The following is an 18,404-nucleotide window of genomic DNA, read 5'->3' on the forward strand; positions in this document are numbered from 1 at the left end:
ATTCCGTCAAAATCACGAATTTATTGCTTCCTAACGCAACAGGTCAACTTGCTGTGTCTTATCTGCATCCAAAAAAAATCAATATTTTTAAAGATTGTCCTTATACTAGCTACGTGGTTGACATTGCTTCCCCACACACAAGATCTTCGCCGACGGAGGGAATGTAATTTCTTTTGTGCAGATAATCCATTAATTCTAAATGATGTAATTTCTGGTGAAAATAAATATTTTTTATTTTAAAAATTATAATTTTCAACTGAGTGGTAGTCACGTATCATCATTAAACCTATTAAACTCCATTTCCACGCACCCGAGTGCAGAAGATGATAAGTTGACCATGTGAATACAGTTGTGCCAAGTGCCACCTAACACACAGCTGGGGATTATTGGAATTCTGCTACAGGCGATGAGTAGCTCCGTGGAGTTCATCGTGCAAGCCTCTCTCTTATGAAATTTATGAGTCAAATGCTAACGCAAGAACGAAGCTAAAATGTGTGTTTCCATGGAAGAATATTTATAAGAATATATTCTGATCATGATTTCTTCATTATAAGTTACGCTTTCTAATTTAATTAATATTGTAAGAGATTCTATCTTTGACCGCCTCAACTCGCCCAAGAAGTGTTGGTTGGGTTTTGTATTCACAACTATCCATCTGGGTCCTCTTGTTACAGTGCCTTCTCTTCTAGGCTTCTAATTCTTACTTTTTCAAATTCTAGACCCTATAAATGAGCTGTATTCTGCATTATTGTGAATCACCAAGCTTCCCAAAAGTAGTTCAAAGATGAGAAACGACCTTGCCCAACAGGGGTTCTCCCTCTTCTTTCTCTTTCTATGGGTTCTCTTCATAGAAATGGGCATGGCGCAGAACACAACAATACCAGTTAACGTGGGAGTGGTCCTTGACTTTGATACATCGTTTGGAAAGATGGGTCTGAGCTGCATCCCCATGGCCCTCTCAGATTTCTATGCCTCTCACGGTAACTACAAGACTAGGCTCGTTCTGAAGACTAGAGACTCCAGAAGAGATGTTGTTGGTGCAGCTGCAGCAGGTACTCCATCCCTGTCTCTCTCGCTCTCTCACTTTCTCCTTCATCAATGTTTATGATTAATCATTTCGTTTGGAGCATTGGTGATGGAATGAGATTAGAATTGCATTAGTATTACTGAGAAAAATGAAAGCAAGTGATCTTGATCAGTCACCCCCATTTGGTTTTCAGGAAAAATCCCCTTACTCTTTGAGAATTAGAAAGCATAATCCGAAGTAGTTCATCATTTGGGAAGTAATTTTTTGAGATACCTGATAAAGTGAGAAAATTATGATATTGACATTGAATCTTCAGCCCGTAATTTTTTTGACATTGAACATTTTCTATCTCAGCTTAGAGACCCAAATGAAAGTTTTGAAATATAAAATATACTATTATACCCAATTAATTCTCAGCACAGCTCTTCATCAGATGAAGAAGATAGTTGGTCGTTTAACAAACCACATTGTCAACTGACGATGGCAAAAGGTCTCCATAAATTGTGCCATGGTCTTTTAACTAGGCAACTTTTCTTGACCATATGGCTGATGAAGAGGTTAGCTGACAGTTCAATGACGGCAAAAAGTCTCCAAAATTGCGGAAGGGATTTAAAAAAATCATGGGAGAATTGAGTTTTGGTCGGCTAGGCCCAAAAATTGATCAAACATCCATATATCATGTACATTTAAACCCAAATCCAATTAAAGTGTAAAAATTAAGTTGAATGATATTATCCTTCATTAATCCGTAAAATACCCTTAACCCGTACATAGGCACATAGTGAGTGTAAATTTTATTTTTATTTTTTTGTGTTTTTTTCTCTTTTCTATTCTCAATTAAGTATTACCCCATTCTAACTTTTTTTTTTTTTTAAATATTGAATCTTTTTACTCTTATTATGAGTAAAGATAAAAAAATTTCATATAAAATTTAATGGATAATCAATTAATGAAATTTAATTCTTTTATTATTTTTATATAAAAAATAATACTAAACAAGGTTTTCAATTTTTCTTTTTTTAAAATAGTTTTCATTTTTTAACTAAATGTTTTTTCAAAAAGAAAATATAAAAAATATAAACATATTACCATTTTTTTAGAAAGTATTTTTTAAAATAGTTTTTGAACATAATTTTTTTTATTTATATTTTAAAATAGAAAATAATGCTGATTTTCAATTATTTATAAAAAAAAAAAGTTTTAAAAAACAATGAAAAATCAAAATGGTTAAAATAGAATTATTATGGTTGCATGAATAACGGTGCAATAAAGACTAAAAAGGCTTATGTGAAAGGTCAATGGATATTTTGGTCTTTTAATGTCTTATATCATTTTTATCAATTATGTAAGTTATATGAATCGAACCAAACCTTAATTTTTGGGTCAACTAACCCAAAACACAATTGTCCCAAAAATCACCCCCATACTGTGGCTGCAGTAGGTCGTAGAGAATATATATTTGACTTTGCACTGATATATATAAATATTACTGTGTCTTCATGAGTTAAGGCAAAGTAGGAAGTTACCAAAGGTCAAACACGTTGCCTCTGATCCATGATGATAAGATGTCAGTTTTTTCATCTGATGAACATGATCTGTTGTTTGATCTACTGGAAAAGATCCCTTTGTTAATGTCTCATAATAGAGTAGGAAGATTATTGGTAATCTGTTGGTGAAATTTTATATCTATTTTGTTATGTTTGCATGTCTGATTGCTGAGAAGAATGTTAGAAATTAAGAATATATTAGAGTTTGCTTCTGTGTTTTTTATTATTTTGAACATTTTGTGGTACTCAGCTCTAGATCTAATACAAAATGAGGAAGTGCAAGCCATCATAGGGCCAGGGTCATCCATGCAGGCCAACTTCCTGATTGGCCTGGGAGAAAAAGCCCAGGTTCCCATTATTTCATTTTCTGCATCAAGCCCTTCTCTTTCTTCCCTCAGGAGTCAATACTTTATCCGAGCCACTCTAAATGACTCAGCTCAAGTACCAGCAATAATAGCAATTTTCCAAGCCTTTGAGTGGAGAGAAGCTGTGCTTATTTACGTAGACAATGAGTATGGGGATGGAATTATACCTTATATGACCGATGCCTTGCAAGGGATTGATGTCCGTGTCACCTACCGTAGTGTAATTTCTCCATCAGCCACTGATGATCAAATTGGTGAAGAGCTTTACAAGCTGATGACAATGCAAACTAGAGTTTTCATTGTACACATGGTTACGCCTCTCGGCTCTCGCTTTTTTACCAAAGCAGATGAGATTGGAATGATGGAAGAAGGCTATGTTTGGATACTAACTGATGGGCTTACTGACCTCTTGAGTACTTTGGATCCCTTAGTCATTGACTCAATGCAGGGGGTGCTGGGCATAAAGCCTCATGTTCCAAGAACAAAAGAGCTCGAAAATTTCAGAGTCCGATGGAAAAGGAAGTTCCAGCAAGATCATCCAAAAGATGAGACCTCTGAGCTGAACATTTTTGGATTATGGGCGTATGACGCTGCTTCTGCACTAGCCATGGCAGTTGAGAAAGTTGGGGCAACAAACTTAAGCTTCCAAAAGACTAATATTTCCAGCAATTCAACGGATCTTGACACCATTGGAGTCTCACAAATCGGTTCAAAGCTTCTCCAGTCACTGTTAAGTACGCAATTTAAAGGCCTCAGTGGAGATTTTCAAATTTTTGATGGTCAACTACACCCCACAGCCTTTCAGATAGTTAATGTGATTGGTAAAGGGGAAAGAGGGATAGGATTTTGGACTCCGAAAAATGGAATTATAAGAAGACTGAATTTCACAAACGCAAATTCAAACACATATTCCACTTCTAAGGACAATCTAGGAGCAATTGTATGGCCTGGAGAACCTACTTATTTCCCTAAAGGTTGGGTGCTTCCAGTAAACGAGAAGAAGTTGAAAATAGGGGTTCCAGTGAAGGATGGTTTTAGTGAATTTGTAAAAGTGACATGGGATCCTAACACTAATGCAACAAAGGTCACTGGGTACTGCATAGATGTCTTTGATGCGGTGATGGGTTCACTACCATATGCTGTTCCTTACGAGTACATTCCCTTTGGAACCCCAGACGGCAAGCCTGCCGGCAACTACAACGATTTGTTATATCAAGTGTTTCTAAAGGTCAGTCATACTCTTTACCCTTCCTAGTATCTTCATTTTGTTCTTATTGGATACACAAAAGAGCACCACCATTATCAACCTATTCAATGAAATATACAAGAAGATTTCTAATTTCCTCTGTTTTTATTACCAACAGAAGTATGATGCCGTGGTGGGAGACACTACAATTGTAGCGAACAGGTCCAACTATGTAGATTTTACACTACCTTACACTGAATCTGGCGTATCAATGATCGTGCCCATCAAAGACAACAAAAGCAAAAGCGCATGGATTTTCTTGAAGCCATTGACTTGGGACCTCTGGGTGACTAGTGCGTGTTTCTTTGTTTTCATCGGCTTTGTAATTTGGGTTCTTGAACATCGAATAAATGAAGATTTCAGGGGCCCTCCTTCACATCAAGCAGGCACCATGTTCTGGTTCTCCTTCTCAACTATGGTGTTTGCACAGAGTAAGTTCTCTTCCCTCAAATTAACTTCATTTGCTGAAACGATGCTGATTTTCTGGTTCTTTTTTTTATAGAGGAGAGAATTGTGAGCAACTTGGCTCGGTTTGTGATGATCATATGGTTCTTTGTGGTGCTCATCCTCACTCAAAGTTACACCGCCAGCTTGACCTCAATGTTAACCGTCCAACAGCTCCAGCCAACCGTTACAGACATAAAAGAGCTAAGAGCGAAAGATGAGTATGTAGGTTACCAACAAGGCTCTTTCGTTCTCGGATTCTTGAAAAGGATGAACTTTGACGAATCCAAGTTTAGGATCTATAATTCTCCAGAAGAATTAGCTGAACTAATCTCGAAAGGGAGTGCAAATGGAGGTATTGCTGCTGCCTTTGACGAGATACCTTACATGAAGCTGTTCATTGCACAGCATTGCTCGAAATATACCATGGTTCAACCAACATACAAATTTGATGGGTTCGGATTTGTAAGTGAACTCTCCTCTCACAAACAAACACTCATTCCCAATATATATGTATCATGTGTGAGTTTTTCTTTTTTCTTTTTTTTTTTTCTTGAATTTCAGGCCTTCCCAAGAGGTTCTCCTCTCGTACAGGATGTTTCAAGGGCAGTCTTAAAGGTGACTGAGGGAGATGAAATGGTAAAGATTGAAAAAGAGTGGTTTGGGAAAAAAACTAGTTGTTCAGATGATAATGGAAGCTCACTTTCTTCTAACAATATCAGCCTTGATAGCTTTTGGGGCCTTTTCCTCATTGCTGGAGCCACTTCATCTTTAGCTCTGATCATAGGTATTGCCATGTTCCTGCATAAACATAGACTTGTGGTAATGGGCGAAGATTCAGTATCAGAAAAGATTAAAACCTTGGCTACACGTTTTGATCAAAAAGACCTCAGCTCTCATACTTTCAGAATACCTGACCATCCATACAGCGGTAGCACTGAGCCTATGGCTGCAGTTGGAGCCTCTCCATCAGTGATTAACTGCTTGCCAAGGCCATCAACCCTTTCCAACCAAACCATTAATGAGATTTCCCTCTCCGGAGAACAAGGGACCTTTTCTTCAGAGCACGGTGGTGGTGGGAGCTCAACCACACCTAGTAGGCAATCATCGCCAGTGATAGTACCTGCTGTTGAGCTTGTTAATTTAAATCAAGAGAGAACAAATATACCTCCAACATCACATTAGAACAACTGACCATACATATTTTGTGTCATAATTCATTGTAGTAACATTATCATTATAGTTCATAGCATGATAGGATTGTAAATCTTGCTGATTGTTGACAGGCTGAATTTAACTCCTGTACTCCACGTTTTCTAATTGTCAAATTGGTTGTTATCTGCTTGTGTAAATAGTTTATTATCAAGGAGGAAACATTACATAACTTAATATACTTACTTTTGGAAGTTCATTTAGTTAGACTGTCAATAGTGTTAAACAGATCACTATTTTTTTTTTTTTTTTTTTTTGCTTATAATTTCCTTTTCAACGAAGATGAAAATCTGTACATAGAATAGTTCTTTTGGGCATCAACGAATTTCAAAAACAGTTATTTATTGAAATATATGTTGGGTAAAGTTTAGACTCAAAACAGTTTTTTAATTTAAAAACAAGTCATTTTTTTCATAATAAATTTAAGATTTTTTTGACTTTTTTTATAGAACATTCTAAGAAACTGAAGTCCAAATTATTGAAAAATATATTGAGTAATAAGTTTGTAAAATAAAATTAATAATAATGAAAATATAAATTAAAACTCACAAATAAGATTAATCGAAACTAGAGTTTGCCTTTGTTCAAGTACTTACAATTAGTGACAATCATCCCCTAAGATGCAACAACCACTTTCTTATGATAGTAATACTTCAAATTATAAGAAGTGATGAACAATAATTCATACTTTCTATAAATGCTTGGATGCTTTCAAAATATTCACTTATAACTCATACTTGACTTGGAATGAATTACCACACTTGGGAATGACTTGGAATGGAACACCACACTTGGAAATGACTTGAAAAAGAATGAAAATTTGATGTTGTTGGAATAAATGAAATGTTATTGGGGGTCCCTTTTTGTTGGTGCAGATATGTCCCCTAGAAGAGATGTTTCCACTTAAGGGTCTCACCTATCTAAAAAATAGGTCTTATATCTTTTTAGACGATGTGTGTCTTAAATGGAAAAAGTTTTTGGAAAAAAATTAAAAATTAAAAAAACCACTTTATGTAATTGGGCTTTTCTAGTTACATCCAAAAGCGTGTGAGCTAGGTGAGGCCCAAGTCCACTCCCATCTAGTTAAACCCAAGCATGTATGAGCCTAGGTTCAAGCCTATATTTTGTTTAAAGATTTCAAAATGCTTATAAAGTCCTCTCCCAACTAGTAATCTTTAAATGTAGAGTTACTTTCTTCCATCACATTTTCCATTGACACATAGGTCACTTTTGAGTGCAATTTTTCATATACTCATAAATGGCTTTCGACATATAAACATATTGCATTCATCTAATCACAATGATGAATGCATTCCAACATGGTCCCACCTTAAAATATTTATCAAGGGCACTCAAAGTAGTCTTTATATCAGAGTTTAAAAACCCATTTTCCCAACAATTCTCCTCATGAATGGAAATTGACTTGTTATATGCAAATGATAGGTAGACATTTGAGACAATACTATTTGGAAAGAAGTTACATTAGGATAGATAACTTGTGGCTTTGAACCTTCCTTAGTGAAATAATATCGAATTTACTAGCTAGTTAATGATGGCGATGTCTTAAATTGTTCAAATTTTTATATAAATCAAGTCAATAGTATTCACACAACTCCTTCATGGAATTCATTTATATTAATGATTGTGTTCATTTGGACCTAAACAACTCCTAGTTTTTCATGATACTCTAGAAAATTTAAGCCTTAAAAATTCTCATAGAAACAATCTTATTTCACACTCACATAGGTGATTCCTATTAAAAGTATCCTAGCATACTTCATTTGGTTTTTCAAAATATAAGATTCATTAAAAACAAAGCTTAACCTAGTTCACATTGTAGATAGCACTATTTCATGATAGGAATAGATAAGAGAGATTATCTCTTTAGTGCTTGTCTTAGTCATTCATGACTTTGTTGTCCCTTTGAACTTAGATCTTGGGATTTCTAGTTAACTAGTTTAAGACCATTATAATGACTCTTGGTCATAGGCTTTAATCACATTCCCTTCAATGAGCATTTATTTTGATCTCTTGACAAAACTTTAGTAAGTTGATCCAAAAGGTTGTCCTTTAATTTGATATAATAAATGAAAATTACTCCATTTGAAAGTAATTGTCCTACTATATCATATCTTCAATGTATATGATGAAACTTACCATCATATATGATATTTGTGTCATTCTAATAATTGATTGATTATCATAATGAATTTTATAATAGGGACAAGTTTTGGCTAACATGGTATATTCTCCTACTTCATCAAATTCCATTGTGGTCTAGCAATACATGTTTGCTTTGAGGACTTTCATGATACATATCCTCCTCCTATTGTGAATACATATCCATTGGTCGATTTGGTGTCTTTTTTATTAAATATCCACTTTGCATCACTAAATCCTTCAAGTACAATCAAATATCTTAATGTAATGAAATCCATAATTTAGAGTGTAACTTAGGTAATAAGAACCATAATTATTTCCTTCCATTGATCTTTTCCTAGATTGTTTGTATATCTATTGAACTTATTGAATGCATACATATGTTTTGTTTAGTCATGTATAGTTCATGAGATACATTAGACTACCTATTATGCTGTAAATATTCTTATTAAAATATAGTTTGACTAGTTTTTTTAGCTAATTGTAGATTTATGTCTATTCGTGTCTTTAGTGGACTATATTCATATTTATTTTTAAGCATTTTCTCAATATAATACAATTGAGATGGTACTAGTCCACTAGATATCTTAAAGATTTTAATTTTTACTTCCAAAAATTAGTATATTATCCATGTACAAACATACTATTACATAACCATTGGGTGTTCTCTCAGCATAGACACATTTATCATATTCATTAATCTTGAAGTCATGTGACATTGAAACGTTGTCAAACTTCTCATGTTATTGTTTTGGTACTTGTTTTAATCCATTTAAAGATTTAAAAAGCTTGCACACTTTTTTCTCTTATATAGGAGCAACAAACCTTTCAAGTTGTTTCATTTATATCTCTTCTTATAATTCACTATTTAAAAATGTTGTCTTGACATCCATTCGATGAATTTGAAGATTATGTAATGCAATGATCATTGTCAATATTCTAATGAAAGTTATTTTTATGATTGGTGAATATGTATCCACAAATTCAAGACCTTCTCTTTATTTAAAATCTTTACCTATCAATCTAGCCTTTTATTTTTTTAATTGATATCAACCTTTAATGTTCTCTAAAAGATCTATTTACAACTTAAAGGCTTACTTCCTAGTGGAAGATTCAACAACTCTCGTGTATGACTTAGTATGACGGATTCAATTTCACTATTGATAGGTTCTTTCTAGACCAAAGCTTCTTGAGTTGATATTGCTTCTTTGAATGTCTAGATTCATTCTCTAAAATATAAGTCAGATCAAAAGACTTAAATACTCTTATCATTTTATTACCTCTAGGTTCTTCAACATTTTGATGACTACTAGTAGTATGATATGTTCTTTTCTAAGAACTTTTTTCTAGAATACTTTCAAAGGAAAGGTGTTCTCAAAAAATAAGGCATTTATTCATTCAATGATTACATTTTCATGAATATCAAGAATGTCTAATTTATATAAAAGGAACCAATATGCATTACTATTATTGGCATAACCAATAAAAATACACTCCATTGTTTTAGGCCCTATCTTAATTTTTATGGTTATGAATAGCTACTTTAGTTAAAGACCCACAAACTTTCAAATATTTATAGGAAGGTTTTCATATTTTCCATAGTTCATATGTAGTTACATCGTTTTTCTTGTGTGGAATTTTGTTAAGAAAGTAGTTTGTTGAAAACAATTATTACCCCTACAAATTCTAGGGTAAACCATGACTTATCACCATAGCATTCATCTCCTTTAATGTTTGATTCTTGTGTTTAACAACACCACTTGATTGGGGTGAATAAGATGCACTAATTTGATGAATAAATCCATGTTTAGATTAGAACTCACGAAAAGTTGCTTCATATTTTCCGTCTCTATCCCTTCTTATTATCTTTATTTTATTTCTAAATTAGCATTTATGATTGGGATTAATGTGAAAGTTCCACAATAAATTTAAATTTTTTAACTTGCCCAAAGAATTAAAATTCACATATTCTAATCTATCATGCCATAAATTAGAAGACTCAAGCAAATAACCAAAAGAGTTAAGTGGTGTTTGTTTTTTGGCTAAATAGAAAAAGCTAAAATATTTGTCTTTTTCTATTCAGTTAAAAGTAACTCATTAACATCAACCAACATAATTAAACTAAACTTACTAATAACAAGTTTACTTTAATTATGTTGGTTAATATCAACAAGGTACTTTTAGCTTAATAGAAAAAGCAAAATATTTTGGCTTTTTCTATTCAGCCAAAAAACAAACACCACCTTAGCTTCATTATTATTACTAAAATCTTGCAATATAGTCATTACATTCATCTTTAAAAGCCCATTAATGGGACACCTTTTGCCCATATATAACCTATTCTTGTTGAATAGAAACTTATTACATTTAAAAACCATCTTGAACTCATTTTTACTTAATAATGAGCTAGACACTAAATTCTTGCAGATATTCAACAAATGCAGCACATATTTGAGAGTGAATTACTTCCCAAAATCATTTTTACTAACCTTTCTTATGCCTCCGACTTTAGAAGTTGAATTACCCATGTATAGCTCACTTTTATTTATTTGCTCATAAGAAGAAACATCTTTGTATTTGAGCATACAAAGCGAATAGCTCCTGCATCTATCCATCACTCTTTAGGGTTATGTTAGGATAGAGCTCTTAAAAGCATGACATGATGTAACAATAAAGGATTTAATTCTTCAATTTTCCTTTTTTTTAAATCTATTTTATTCATGCATTATAGTATTAGAGCATTTAAGCCTAGTATCTTTCACATTGTACATGACTTGAGTGCATTAGGAGTCACACGAAAGGTCCAAGTCATGGGTTCATTACAAGTAGATAAGTTATTCATAACTGGTTTATAGACTAGCAACCTATTTGAAATTGTAGTGTACTACCTTCTAATTGAAGGAATGACTTATCTTTATCATCAAGATAAGGTTCCCATAGTGAGGACACGAGTGTGTATGGTGAGTCATGACCTATAGCGAGTGATGACATTAGCTTTTGGGTATTCATAACTTCACCAAGCTACTATGTTGTATGGGTTCTTACCTTAAAAGGCTACAAAGCTAGTGTTGAATTCTTTAGTCTTCAATGACTTTAACCTACACATGAGACCCTAAGTTCCCTATGAATTGGATCACTATTGATAAAAGTTAGTAGCATTAGGTATACTCAAAATAGGAACCATAATACCTCATGGGTTTGAGATAGTTACTTCATACACTCTTATTATTTAATCTTCTAAAAGGAGAAACCCTAGCCTCTATCCCCATCAAATAGGATTCCACCTCCTCACTTAACAAGATCCAAGAAAAAAAGTCATCACATAGAAGATCTATTAGTCTTCAAGATCCATGTCAACTTTTCACTTATTGGAATCAATTTGTGAACATCTAGATCTCAAGCATAACATTTATTCTCTAGGTATATTTTTTTAATATGTATCATGTTTTCGCTACGTAGATCTAGAGCCCCTAGGATAATTTTGCATTCACCCTACAAATCTAAGGATAAGAATGTAGTAATCTAGGTTTTCTTATATGTTATCCACCATATTAACTTCAAATACCATAGCATAAAAAAGAACAAATTTGTCACAAGAGTTCCTTGTTTCTCTTCTTTAGTCGTGTGTACTAGATTTTTATTATCATGTCCTTTGAAACAACAATCTTTCGCTTGATGACCTTATTTATTACACACACCACTTCTGATTAAAAATTTTAAGACTTACCTTTCCTTCAAGTACAACATTTACCAAAGTATTTCCTTTTTTTTTTTTTCTAACACTAGGTTTCTTCTCCACCAAGTTTGTCTTGGAATCTATAGAAAACCTTCCCAATTTCTTGTTAAAAGCTTAATGTTCTTCTTCAATCCTCAATTTCATAATCAAGTCCTCAAATCTCATCTCCTTATGCTCATGCTTCAAGTAATTTTTGAAATCTTTCCAAAAGGGTGATAATTTTTTAGTTATAACTACAACTTGGAAATACTCACTTATCACCATCTTTTTTTGCATGTATCTCATGCAAGATAATTCATAATTCTTAGACATAACTATCTTGGAGTTTATCATTTTGAATTCCAAAAATCTATCGACTAGATATTTCTTCAAGTGCACATCCTCTATCCTATACTTTTTCTCTAAGGACTTTCACAATTCCTTAGTAGTATATATTGGACTATACATAGTTTATAGTGTGTTGTCCAAACCAAGGATGAAAATTTTTGTTTTTTTGGCCGAAATTTTAGTGATATTTCGTGTTTCAGCCGATGACGAAACGAAAGAGGAGGGCGAAATGTCGACGGCAAAAATATCCAAAAATTTCACCAAAAATCGGAGAAATTTCTCCGAAATTTTGGTAAAAAAATAAATTTCAGCGATTTTTTCAAAAAATCGCCTCTAGTTGGAAAGTTTCTGAGAAATATCATTTTGTTTCGGTTTATTTCAACGATTTTTCTCCGATTTTGTGAAAAAAAATTTGTACCTGTAACACTAGCGTCGATGTTGAACGGAGGCGTTAATGGCGGGACCATCGGTGGTGTGGTCAAGTTACACAGCCACGGCTCAAACGATGGTGTTAGGGCTTGAAGAGTGGTTGATTTCGTGGCAAAGAGAGAGAGAGAGAGTTGAGGCGCTAGGTCCGGCGAGCAGGGCGATGGGTCTGGCGAGCAGTGGCGATGGGTCCAACGAGCAGCGGCGATGATGTTGGAGGCTTGGAGCTGTTTTGGCGAGGTCGAGACAGAAGTGGCAGCACATGTAATTTTGTGAGGGGTGCCTTGCACCTACTACTCATCCAACGGCTCCCAGTTTCCTCGCGTTGATCTGACGGTCCAGATTTGGTTTGACCTCCAACGGTCAATTTTATGTATATCTGATGGTCCAAATTAAAGCTGGATGTGATCCAACGGCCAGAATTGAACCCCAACAGCTATGTAATGATCCAATGGTTAGATTTCGCCCAGATTTCAATCCAACGACCAATTTTGTTTTCCAACGGTAAAATAAGATTCTAACAGCTTTTTGGCCCAATTTTTTTTCTATAAATAGCTTATTTTTCACCAATGTCAGCCACATTTCATATTTGATCTCTCATTGCTCCCAAGGTTACTCATTTTGTTTTTAAGGTATGTTTGTTTTAAATTTTTATTATTTTGTATTAAAGTGTTATTAATTAGTATATTATTTAAATCTTCAATTTTATTTATTTTCTTTTCAATTGTCATGAATTAGTACATCAATGTTTTTTTCTTTTCATTTGTAATTATTAAATTAAATAGTATATTTTTTAAATCTTGAATGAATTAGTAGATTTTCATAGAAAAGGGCATGGCACAAAACACAACAATCCCAGTTAAAGTGGGAGTGGTTCTGGACTTGGATACATGGATTGGGAAGATGGGGTTGAGCTGCATCTCGATGGCCCTCTCAGACTTCTATGCCTCTCATGGCCACTACAAAACCAGGGTGGTTACAAAAATCAGAGACTCCAAAAGAGATGTTGTTGGTGCAGCTGCAGCAGGTACTATCCCTTAAATCTTCTCCTTAAGTGTTAAACTCATCAGGTTACAAAACCAGGGTTTCAATGAAGTTCGCTGACCTTATCCTCTCTGAGAACTAATAAACTTAATTGGGAGCAGTTTAACTAGCATACTAAAAGATATTTGCTTTGAATATTCTCTTAGAAAAGCAATAAGAATTCTCTAAAATATTGCGTTTAATTTTATGTTATCTTATGATTTATATTTAATATTTTTATAATTAAACTGATGATTGAATCGAAAATATTGTCAATTTATAATTGGACCAATGGTTCAACTAAATATTATAAATATATAATTTATATATTATTAAAATTAAAAATAATTATAAAATTTTAATATGTATATATATATATATATAAAGAAATTAAAAATAATAATATTTATTTTTCATCTTTGATATTACCAAAATTTAAATCATGAAAAAATATAAATATATTAATATTTTAAATTTATTAAATGAGTGGTTATTAGTATTACCCTATCCATGATAAGATGGTCCATGACTCATATCCCGGCCCCAATTCTAAGAATTTTGGATTTTTCAACAACTCAATATCTCTCATCCATCCACGTTCAGCAACTCAATATCTTTCATCCGTGTCAATCATAATTGTCCAAAACGGAGCCAGGCCTTAACATTGAGCTGGACTTCCAGCCTGGTTCACCGACCCAATGGTCCAACTGTCGGTCTGTCTGCTTCAAAGTCAGCTCAGCGTATACTCCAATCCAAAGGCTGGACTAAGATCCGAATACGATTTAATATCTGGTCCGGTTTTTAAAACATTATATATATCAACTTTGAGTGATCCAAAAAAATTGAAAATTTAGAATGTGCAACAAATGGGTCGTCTTCCTCTTAAATTATAATATCATATCATATTTTATTATTATATTTGAAAAATATCTGATAAACAAGAGGTTTTGTACCCTCGTTTGATTGCTGACAGTAGAGTATAAATTTATTCATTCATTTAAATGCTTGTTTATCGTTTGAACCTGCATGCTCCTGAACTCAGCTGTAGACCTCTTACAAAATGAAGAAGTGGAAGCCATAATAGGGGCCCGGATCATCGATGCAGGCCAACTTCATGATTGGTCTTGGAAGCAAAGCTCGGGTGCCCATCATTTCCTTTTCTGCAACAAGTCCCTCTCTTTCTTCGCTTCAGAGTCAATATTTTATCCGAGCTACCCTAAATGACTCAGCTCAAGTACCAGCAATAAGGGCAATAGTCCGGGCCTTTGGGTGGAGAGAAGTTGTGCTTATTTACGTGGACAACGAGTATGGCAATTAAGTCGTACCGTCTCTGACTAGTGCCTTGCAGGAGGTGGACACCCATGTGACCTACCGGAGCGCTATTCATCCATCGGCAACTGACGATCAAATCGTTAAAGAACTTTACAAGTTGATGACGATGTCAACTAGGGTTTTCATTCTGCATATGCTTACGCTTCTTGGCTCCCAGCTTTTTACCAAAGCAAATGAGGCTGGAATGATGGAAGAAGGCTATGTTTGGATACTAACTGATGGGATAACTGACTTCTTGAGTACTTTGGACGCTTCAGCCATTGATTCGATGCAAGGGGTGTTGGGCGTCAAGCCCCATGTTCCAAGAACCAAAGAGCTTGAAAGTTTTAAAATCAGATGGAAAAAGAAAATCCAAGAAGAATATCCAACCAATGAAATCTCTGAGCTGAATATTTTTGGACTATGGGCCTACGATGCTGCTTCTGAATCTGCACTAGCCATGGCAGTTGAAAAACTTGGCGCGGGAAACTTCAGCTTCCAAAAGACCACCATTTCCAGAGATTCAACTGGTCTTGAGAGTATTAGAGTTTCCCCAGTTGGCCCAAATATTCTCCATTCACTATTAGGTACTCGATTCAGAGGCCTTACCGGAGATTTTAAAATTATAGATGGGCAACTACACACATCAGCTTTCCAGATAGTTAATGTGATCGGTGAAGGGGAAAGAGGGGTTGGATTTTGGACAACAGAGAATGGAATTGTAAGACGATCGAATACTACTTCTAAGGCCAATCTAAGAGCCATTATGTGGCCAGGAGAATCTACTTCTGTTCCTAAAGGTTGGGTGTTTCCTACCAATGGAAAGAAGTTGAAGATAGGGGTTCCAGAGAAAAAGGGTTTTTGTGAATTTGTAAAGGTGACGCGAGATCCTCTCACTAATAAAACAAAGGCCACTGGTTACACCATAGCTATCTTCGATGCCGTAATGGCAACATTACCATGTGCTGTTCCTTATGAGTACGTTCCCTTCAAGATGCCTGATAGAAAGGCAGCCGGTAACAAAGATGAATTGTTTCAAGGACAAGTTCTGGTCAGTCATACTCTTTAGATTCCCTAATACATAACAATTTTCATTCAACTGTAGCCATCAACTGTCAAATAGAGGGAAAACTGCCATCCTTTTGCAATGAAATATCTCACCGCCAATTTCACCTTTACTTTTATCATGAACAGAAGTATGACGCTCTGGTGGGAGATTTTACTATTCTAGCGAGCAGGTCCTTGTATCTAGACTTTACATTGCCTTACACCGAGTCTGGCGTATCAATGATCGTGCCGATCATCGATAACAGAAGTAAAAGAGCATGGGTCTTTTTGAAGCCATTAACTTGGGACCTTTGGGTGACAAGCGCTTGTTTCTTTGTCTTCATTGGCTTTGTGATTTGGACTCTTGAACATCGAACAAATGAAGATTTCAGAGGGCCTCGTCCACATCAAGTTGGCACAATGTTCTGGTTCTCCTTCTCAACATTGGTGTTTGCTCAGAGTAATTACTCTTCCACCTCCTTCAATTTTATCTAGCAATTTATCTACTCTTGTAATATTCAAATACAAAGCATATTCAGTACATCTCAAACAAATCGAAACTAACTTCTAGTATAGCCTGCTTGCTTGTTTCCCATGATTAACCTCTATTATATGGACATTCCATACAATATGCAAGTAAATTTTAGGATAATTGTTATGTTGCAGAAACTATATATTTGCCTTTATATTGCTTTTCTGGATTGGATTTTCTTTTTCATTCTTAAATTACGTTAACAGAAGAGAGAATTGTCAGCAACTTGGCTCGGATCGTGGTGATCATATGGTTATTTGTGGTTACCAATATGATATTTGTGGTTAACTTCTTACTCAAAGTTAAACAGCCAGCTTGACTTCAATGTTAACAGTTCAACAGCTCAACCCAACTATCACTGATATAAATGAGCTCATAAAGAAGGGGGAGCGTGTAGGTTACCAATATGGCTCTTTCGTTTATGAATTCTTGATCAAGTCGATGAAATTTGATGAGTCCAATCTTGTAAAGTATGAGTCACCAGAAGAACTGGATGAATTGTTTTCAAAAGGTGGAATTACTGCTGCATTTGATGAAATCCCTTACATAAAGATTTTCCTTGCAAAATATTGCTCCAAATACACTGCAGTTGGACCAACATACAAGTTTGATGGGTTTGGATTTGTAAGTGTTCCCTCTTAAAGTGTACAAATTTTCATGCAGTGGTTTCTGATTTTTTATCATTTCAGGTCTTTCCGAAGGGTTCACCCCTTGTAGCGGATGTTTCAAGGAAAGTTTTAAGCGTGACCGAGGGAGCTAAATTGTTAGAATTTGAGAAGGCATGGTTTGGGCAAACAACCAGTTGTCCAGAGCTCACCAGCTCAGTTTCTTCAAACAGTATCGGCCTTAATAGCTTTTGGGGCCTATTCCTCATTGCTGGAGTCGCTTCATTTGTAGCTCTCGTCGCATGCATCACCACATTCCTTTATGAAAATAGAGACGCCTTAATAAACTTGAATCCCCCATCTTCCATATGGAGAAAAATTAAAGCCATGGCTACACGCTTTGATGACAAAGATCTCAGGTCCCATACCTTTAGAAAAAGTGAGCAACTTCCAGACAAGGGGCATCAAAGCCATGGATGCAGTCACAGCCTCGCCAGCTACACCAACTTCCCTCCAAGTCCATCAAGCCTTCTGATCCCAACACACAGCGATTTTGCCTTCTTTGGAGAACAAGGAACACCTTCTTCTGGACATGGTGATCCAGTCTGTCCAAATCGGCCGATGTCTCCTCACATATTGTTTGAATATGAGCTTGCTAATATAAATCACGAGCAAACAAGACCGCCTGTAATTGAATAACTGATCGATTAATCCGTTTTTCCTGTGTATTTTATGCGGTGGCACCATTACCCACAACCATGAATTTCCAAAAAAAAAAAAAAATGTAGTTGTGCTATAGCCATAGGCATTTTAGTTAACACGGTGATGTACATTCAATTTGCGGCTAAAATTAAAAATAATAAATAAATAAATAATTATTTACTACAAATGTATGTGATTGTTAAATTCCGTCACAATCACGAATTTATTGCTGTGTCTTATCTGCATCCAAAAAAATCAATATTTTTAAAGATTGTCATTGCTTCCCCACACACAATATCTTCGCCGACAGAGGGAATGTAAGGACAGATATTCATTTTCATGGTTATTCTTTTGTGCAGATAATCCATTAATTCTAAATGATGTAATTTCTGGTGAAAATAAATATTTTTTATTTTAAAAATTATCATTTTCAACTGAATGGTAGTCACATATCATCATTAAACCTATTAAACTCCATTTCCACGCACCCGAGTGCAGAAGATGATAAGTTGACCATGTGAATACAGTTGTGCCAAGTGCCACCTAACACACAGCTGGGGATTATTGGAATTCTGCTACAGGCAATGAGTAGCTCCGTGGAGTTCATCGTGAAAACCTCTCTCTTATGAATTTTATGAGTCAAATGCTAACGCAAGAAGGAAGCTAAAATGTGTGTTTCCATGGAAGAATATTT

General features: G+C 34.8%; 1 protein-coding gene and 1 pseudogene across 1 annotated transcript; both read left to right on the forward strand.

Moving 5' to 3' along the window:
* Positions 1 to 806: 806 nt before the first annotated feature.
* LOC117913495 (glutamate receptor 2.8-like) lies at positions 807 to 5,934 on the forward strand. The gene is made up of 5 exons (XM_034828484.1): positions 807 to 1,052; positions 2,825 to 4,167; positions 4,304 to 4,616; positions 4,688 to 5,094; positions 5,194 to 5,934. The coding sequence occupies exons 1-5, from the start codon at positions 854 to 856 to the stop codon at positions 5,812 to 5,814; spliced, it is 2,883 nt and encodes a 960-aa protein (XP_034684375.1). The 5' UTR covers positions 807 to 853; the 3' UTR covers positions 5,815 to 5,934.
* An 8,557-nt stretch (positions 5,935 to 14,491) lies between these two features.
* LOC117913496 lies at positions 14,492 to 17,736 on the forward strand (annotated as a pseudogene).
* Positions 17,737 to 18,404: the final 668 nt, after the last annotated feature.

This window comes from Vitis riparia, chromosome 4 (assembly GCF_004353265.1).
Source record: "Vitis riparia cultivar Riparia Gloire de Montpellier isolate 1030 chromosome 4, EGFV_Vit.rip_1.0, whole genome shotgun sequence".
NCBI lineage: Eukaryota > Viridiplantae > Streptophyta > Magnoliopsida > Vitales > Vitaceae > Vitis > Vitis riparia.

What these genes read in the sequence shown, in the direction of transcription:
- LOC117913495 (XM_034828484.1), top strand. Translation starts at nt 854, where the DNA reads ATGGGCATGGCGCAGAACACAACAATACCAGTTAACGTGGGAGTGGTC. An exon ending in TGTTGGTGCAGCTGCAGCAG is followed by an intron (nt 1,053 to 2,824) that starts GTACTCCATCCC and finishes TGTGGTACTCAG; the next exon opens with CTCTAGATCTAATACAAAAT. An exon ending in AATTTGATGGGTTCGGATTT is followed by an intron (nt 5,095 to 5,193) that starts GTAAGTGAACTC and finishes CTTGAATTTCAG; the next exon opens with GCCTTCCCAAGAGGTTCTCC.